The sequence below is a fragment of the Uloborus diversus genome, chromosome 7, assembly GCF_026930045.1.
Source record: "Uloborus diversus isolate 005 chromosome 7, Udiv.v.3.1, whole genome shotgun sequence".
NCBI classification, from domain to species: domain Eukaryota; kingdom Metazoa; phylum Arthropoda; class Arachnida; order Araneae; family Uloboridae; genus Uloborus; species Uloborus diversus.
Genome location: NC_072737.1, coordinates 12,079,543 through 12,086,692, shown reverse-complemented (window position 1 = coordinate 12,086,692; position 7,150 = coordinate 12,079,543). Strand labels below are relative to the sequence as shown.

General features: G+C 33.8%; 1 protein-coding gene across 1 annotated transcript; it reads left to right on the top strand.

Annotated features, from left to right (window-relative positions):
• The first annotated feature begins 2 nt into the window (after positions 1–2).
• LOC129226249 (putative zinc finger protein 66) lies at positions 3–6,374 on the top strand. The gene is made up of 5 exons (XM_054860850.1): positions 3–76; positions 1,034–1,372; positions 4,552–4,603; positions 5,858–6,164; positions 6,370–6,374. Exons 1-5 carry the CDS (start codon positions 3–5, stop codon positions 6,372–6,374), a joined length of 777 nt encoding a protein of 258 aa, XP_054716825.1.
• Positions 6,375–7,150: the final 776 nt, after the last annotated feature.

The window sequence follows — 7,150 nt, the reverse complement described above, 5'->3', positions numbered from 1 at the left end:
AAATGGCCTCTTCTCCAGGTTCCAGCTTAAAAACACATATGAGGGCCCAGACTAGCAAGAAACCACACGCAAGTGAGTACTGTTCAAAGACATTTTCTCGACCTTCAGAAATGAAAAAACATTTAAAAGTCCATATTGGAGAAAAACCATACTCGTGTGAGTGTTGTCCAATGACCTTTTCTCTAGCTTCAAGGTTAAAGGCACATAGGCGAGTCCATACTGGAGAAAAACCGTATTCATGTGACTCTTGTTCAATGTCTTTTTCTCAAGTTTCAGGTTTAAATTCACATATGACAGTCCACACTGGCAAAAAACCATATATATGTAATCATTGCTCAAAGAAATTTGCATTTTCTTCAACCTTGAAAAGTCATATGAGAGTCCATACTGGCGAAAAACAATATGCATGTGAATACTGTTCTAAGACATTTACTACAGGTTCAGGAATGAAGAGACATTTAATAGTTCATACTGGAGAAAAACCGTACTCCTGTGAGAGTTGTCCAATGACCTTTGCTCAGGTTTCAAGGTTAAGGGCACATATGCGAGTCCATACTGGAGAAAAACCGTACTCGTGTGAGTGTTGTCCAATGTCTTTTTCTCAAGCTTCATGGTTAAAGACGCATATGAGAATTCATACTGGAGAAAAACCATATGTATGTAAGCATTGCTCAAAGAAATTTGCTTTTTCTTCAAACCTGAAAGTGCATGTGAGAGTCCATACTGGTGAAAAACCATATGCATGTGAATACTGTTCTAAGACATTTGCTGTGAGTTCATTAATGAAGAGACATTTAAGGATCCATACTGGAGAAAAACCGTACTCCTGTGAGTGTTGCTCAATGGCTTTTGCTCATGTTTCAACCTTAAAGTCACATATGAAAATCCATACTGGCGAAAAGCCATATGCATGTGAATACTGTCCAAAGAAATTTTCTGTCGCTTACCTTATGAAGAGGCATTTAAGAATCCATACTGGAGAAAAACCTTACTCATGTGACTATTATTCAATGGCTTTTTCTCACTCTTCCAGCTTAAAGACACATATGCAAGCCCATGCAGGAGTTTCTCAAGCTGAAGAATCGAATTTGAAAGTACCTACTGGAGAAAATATCTATTCCTGCGAGTTCTGTTCAAAAACATTTTTGTTTGAGAAATATTTAAAGAATCATATGAGAATTCATACTGGTGAAAAACCATATGTGTGCAAACATTGCTCTAAGACATTCTCTTTTCGTACAAACCTGACAGCACATATGAGAGTTCATACTGGTGAAAAACCCTATGCATGCGAATACTGTTCGAAGACATTTGCTCAAGCTGAAACATTGAAGGCACATTTAAGAGTCCATACTGGAGAAAAACCGTTCTCGTGCGAGTGTTGTCCAAAGACCTTTTCTCAAGGTTCAATTTTAAGGGGACATATGAGAATTCACACTGGAGAAAAACCATATGTATGTAATCATTGCTCAAAGAAATTTGCTTTTTCTTCAAACCTGAAATCGCATATGAGAGTCCATACTGGCGAAAAGCCATATGCCTGTGAATACTGTTCTAAGACGTTTGCTCAAAATTCAGTATTAAAAAGACATTTAAGTGTCCATACTAGGGAAAAACCATACTCCTGTAAATGTTGTTCAAAGACCTTTTCTGTTAATTCAAGCTTAAAGAAACACATGAGAATTCATGCAACTGAAAAATCGTCGTAAACTTGCAAGTTTTGTTTAGAAGCATTTCCTTTTTTCTCACTCTTGAAGAAGCGTAGGAGACTCCATACTGAAAAATGGTTTCTTTCTTTTTGTTTTCCTGTTGAAAATTTTTTTCAAAAACATTATCTCATGATTGATTTCATATCTTTTTTTTCATCAAAGAGATAGATGTATACAATTCTATATGGTTTAAAAATCCTAAAAGAACGAAGAGCACATACCAGCATTTTTTTTAAAATTCCAAAGTTAGAGATTCTCTATACTAGCTATTATACTACTTGTGTATGAATATGTTTCAAAGGTTTTGCACTAACAGCACATATAATAACTTCTAGTGCTTCTACATTCTTGTGTAATTTCTCTAGAAGCATTTCTTCGAGTAGAATTGTTCACTATTGATTTGACTATCTGTACCGATGAAAGAGTGTTTTTTTGTCAATATTGTGCAAAGGCATTTTGCACAAGAACACATATGACTGCTAGCAGAATTCGTACTCTTATGAAATTTGTTTACAGTCATTTACTTTTGAAGATACATATGACTTCACAAACTGGAAAAAATACGTTCCCTATGAATGCTATAAAGAGACATTTTGTACAGTCTGCAGGTCTAGAAAAAAGATCAGATTCATACTCATAGGAAATCTGTTTTCAGGTTTGTAAAATTCTTTGAGTGAAAAGTTGAGAATGCATACGACTATTTTTACTTGTGGAAAAAAATGTTTTATTAGCATTTTCAATTTGACTCTGATTTACATTAGTAGTGTCCTATGTTTTCGTTATTTCATAGACTGCTTTAAGCTTGTCCATTTCTGGCACCTTTTTTAAAAATAAACATTCATAAAATATTTATGTGTTCATTGTTATTATTATTTAAGACTGAAAATGCAGTGTAAAATAATGTCAAACTGATTTGATTTCTTTAAATTTTAGGTATTTAAATCTTTTTTAAAAATTTTTACATTATTCTAATCATGTTGACTATATAAAGTTTATAAGTATTTATGACAAAGTTTGGTGCAACCTTATTTTTCCAGACTTAATTTATTATTAATTAATTTAATTTCCAGGGAATTGAAAATTAAGTTAATAAGCAGGCTTTCTGTTAATTATATTAAAGAAAAATGTTTTGCAATGATATTATATATAATTATTTAGAACACATAAAAAAAAGTTTCACATCATATCTTAACATGGAAGTTATCCACTCTCTTCTAAATATCTCTCTTTTAAATATTTTTTATGCTTGAATGAAGCAGTCATGCAAACATTTCATCATCATGAGTGACTGCCGCCTCAAGTACACCATGACATTTTTTAGATTATAATAATTTGTTGTACAGTCTATGCACAAGAATATACATTTAGCAAGAAAAAATCAAATGTTTCACTTGCTATCACAATTTAAATTTGTTATTTACGTGAAGATAAATTGTTCTTTAAAAGTCTGGAAATTTGTTTAAGATTTCAGTGAAACCTGTGTAAGTTGACCACTTGCGGTGCAGTACTTTGGTGGTCAACTTAGACAGGTGGTCAACTTACAGAGGGTAGTAATGAAAACTTTTTTTGTCATTTCTTGTCCAATGCATTCATTTTTTAAACTAATTGGAATATTTTAAACTTACTTTCATTGTTTAACATTAGTTTAAAACAAGAAGAAAAAATGGTGTTTAAATATTTTTAGAGATTATTTACCAGAATGACGCGTAAAGTATCATACAAATTTAAAATTTCTGTGAATCGATCAAAAAAAAAAAAAGCCTCATTGCTTATGAAAAACTACTTAATTGATATTAACAATTCCTAAAAACTCATAACAAGTCAAAAGTGACTCAAATTCTTTATTTGATTTTTTCTTGTACATTTGTAACCATGGTAATCTACTTTACAAAAAAATAACTCCTTATTGAAGTTTGGCTCATTTTGTGGGACTTAACGTTAGCCCAATGTTTTTCGATAGAAACATAAATATTCATAAGTTTTCCAAAAATGTCTGGTTACTTATTTAAGGCATAACTAATGAAACTTTTAGTACGATCTAATGTTGTTGAATACTGGTCAACTTACAAAGGGTTTTTTACAATACTCCAAACCAAAGCTAGTGTATATTAGTGGTCAAGATAGGCAGGTGGTCAATAGAGAGGTGATCAAGTTACAGAGGTTTTCCTTCATTATATAAGATAGGACTAATTCCGTTCCTGACAAAAGCAGTCAACTTAGCCAGGTGGTCAACTTACAAAGGTGGTCAACTTTACAGGTTTTACGGTATCTGGTGATTCAGATCGATGAGGGCTGGTTAAACAAGGCTTTACTGTAGTTTTAAAATATTCTGCTTGAACGTCCCTTTTTAGTTATCTATGTTTCAGAAAAGTAATTATTCTGTTTCCCTTGTACTTGAAGTTTACTCAATCCATTTGCGTGGGTGTGACATCTCTACACCCATATTTGCACTTTATTTCCGAAGTTTTCAACATTGGCTTTTAATTGTAGTATATTGGAATATAAATAACTATTATGAGTTATAATACGAAGTACCAACTTCCTAAAATAAGATTATTTGCTTGAAAATACTGATTTTTGTACATGTTGCGGGTGTGACCTTACAGTCACACCCACATTATGTACTTTTTTTTTTTCAAGTAAAAATTCAAAGAAAAAAATTCGTTTTAGAAAGTTGATATTTCACATTATGCTACATAATGTTTCCTTATATTCCAAGATATCAAAATTAAAATCCAAAGTTTTAAATTTTGGTAATAAAGTGGAAATATATGTGTAAAAATGCAAATGGACTCAGCAAGTTGTGTTTATTGTTCACTAATTTGTTTTAATTCCATTTCAGCAATAATTTGATCTGCATGAGATTTTTCATTGTCAAGCATGATGTCGGTTGTGTAATTCTGCATTGAATAGCATCAATCACCAAAATGCATGTTCATCTGAAAAATTTCATCGAAGTAGACGGTTGAAAATACCCAGGTGACCCAACTCAAAAGTGAGGTTTTTCCCAATTTCAAGTTAAACCTCAAAATACATAGCTATGTAATCTTGAACTAAGTCATGGTTCAATGATGGTTCATGTCATGGTAACTAAGACCCACATCCACCGGAGATTTGATGCACTTACAAAATTATAACATTTCACCAGCACTTTTTTCTCTAAAGTTGCCAGTTACTGCGTCAAGGATTAGATTGGATGTTCTAGCTTAGAGGTAGAGAAATTTATTTGAATGATATTGGATTAAATTTATTCGCTAGACATTTAAACAGCTATTAGCAAGGTCTATGCACCGATAGAGATGATTTAAATCTGTCATCAGTAAATGCTCGTTTAAGAAATATTGCACTTCTTGGTGACTCATGTCTGTCAAGTTCTTCCTAGTTATTAAATAATGTGATTGCTGACAGAAGACATTTTCTACGAGGATCTCATTTTGTCTTTAATGTGAAGAAACATTCTGCATGTCATCAACAAGTTCTCTTTTATTATTTCCGGAGACTTGACATATTTATTGAGTATCGGAAAAACCAAACTTAAAATGTGTTTGTAACTGTCTTTATTTATTTACACTGACATATTTAAGAGTCCACAGTTAAGAAAACTTCTACTTGTGTGAATGTTATTCAAAATGGCCTCTTCTCCAGGTTCCAGCTTAAAAACACATATGAGGGCCCAGACTGGCAAGAAACCACACGCATGTGAGTACTGTTCAAAGACATTTTCTCGACCTTCAGAAATGAAAAAACATTTAAAAGTCCATATTGGAGAAAAACCATACTCGTGTGAGTGTTGTCCAATGACCTTTTGTCTAGCTTCAAGGTTAAAGGCACATAGGCGAGTCCATACTGGAGAAAAACCGTATTCATGTGACTCTTGTTCAATGTCTTTTTCTCAAGTTTCAGGTTTAAATTCACATATGACAGTCCACACTGGCAAAAAACCATATATATGTAAGCATTGCTCAAAGAAATTTGCATTTTCTTCAACCTTGAAAAGTCATATGAGAGTCCATACTGGCGAAAAACCATATGCATGTGAATACTGTTCTAAGACATTTACTACAGGTTCAGGAATGAAGAGACATTTAATAGTTCATACTGGAAAAAAACCATACTCCTGTGAGAGTTGTCCAATGACCTTTTCTCAGGTTTCAAGGTTAAGGGCACATATGCGAGTCCATACTGGAGAAAAACCGTACTCGTGTGAGTGTTGTCCAATGTCTTTTTCTCAAGCTTCATGGTTAAAGACGCATATGAGAATTCATACTGGAGAAAAACCATATGTATGTAAGCATTGCTCAAAGAAATTTGCTTTTTCTTCAAACCTGAAAGTGCATGTGAGAGTCCATACTGGTGAAAAACCATATGCATGTGAATACTGTTCTAAGACATTTGCTGTGAGTTCATTAATGAAGAGACATTTAAGGATCCATACTGGAGAAAAACCATACTCCTGTGAGTGTTGCTCAATGGCTTTTGCTCATGTTTCAACCTTAAAGTCACATATGAAAATCCATACTGGCGAAAAGCCATATGCATGTGAATACTGTTCAAAGAAATTTTCTGTCGCTTCACTTATGAAGAGGCATTTAAGAGTTCATACCGGAGAAAAACCTTACTCGTGTGACTATTGTTCAATGACTTTTTCTCCCTCTTCCAGCTTAAAAACACATATGCGAGCCCATGCAGGAGTTTCTCAAGCTGAAGAATCGAATTTGAAAGTACCGACTGGAGAAAATCTCTATTCCTGCGAGTTCTGTTCAAAAACATTTCCGTTTGAGAAATATTTAAAGAATCATATGAGAATTCATACTGGCGAAAAACCATATGTGTGCAAACATTGCTCTAAGACATTCTCTTTTCGTACAAACCTGACAGCACATATGAGAGTTCATACTGGTGAAAAACCCTATGCATGTGAATACTGTTCTAAGACATTTGCTCAAGCTGAAACATTGAAGGCGCATTTAAGAGTCCATACTGGAGAAAAACCGTTCTCGTGTGACTTTTGTCCAAAGACCTTTTCTCAAGGTTCAGGCTTAAAGGCACACATGAGACTTCATACTGGAGAAAAACCATATGTATGTAATCATTGCTCAAAGAAATTTGCTTTTTCTTCAAACCTGAAATTGCATATGAGGGTCCATACTGGCGAAAAGCCATATGCGTGTGTATACTGTCCTAAGACATTTGCTCAAGCTACAGGAATAAAAAAGCATTTAAGAGTCCATACTGGGGAAAAACCGTACTCCTGTAAATGTTGTTCTAAGACCTTTTCTGTTAATTCAAGCTTAAAGAAACACATGAGAGTTCATGCAGCTGAAAAATCGTCTTAAACCTGCAAGTTTTGTTCTGGAGCATTTCCTGTTTTCTTACTCTTGAAGCAAGGTATGAGCACAGGGGTCTGTCCAGGATTTTTCACAGGGTCCGTTTTTTGTGAA

Bases quoted from the DNA above. Each gene is read 5' to 3' on its own strand.
- LOC129226249 (XM_054860850.1), top strand. From the start codon at position 3: ATGGCCTCTTCTCCAGGTTCCAGCTTAAAAACACATATGAGGGCCCAG. The intron at 77-1,033 runs GTACTGTTCAAA...TCACTCTTCCAG, and splicing joins AAGAAACCACACGCAAGTGA to CTTAAAGACACATATGCAAG. The intron at 4,604-5,857 runs GTAATTCTGCAT...ACCTTTTCTCAG, and splicing joins TCAAGCATGATGTCGGTTGT to GTTTCAAGGTTAAGGGCACA.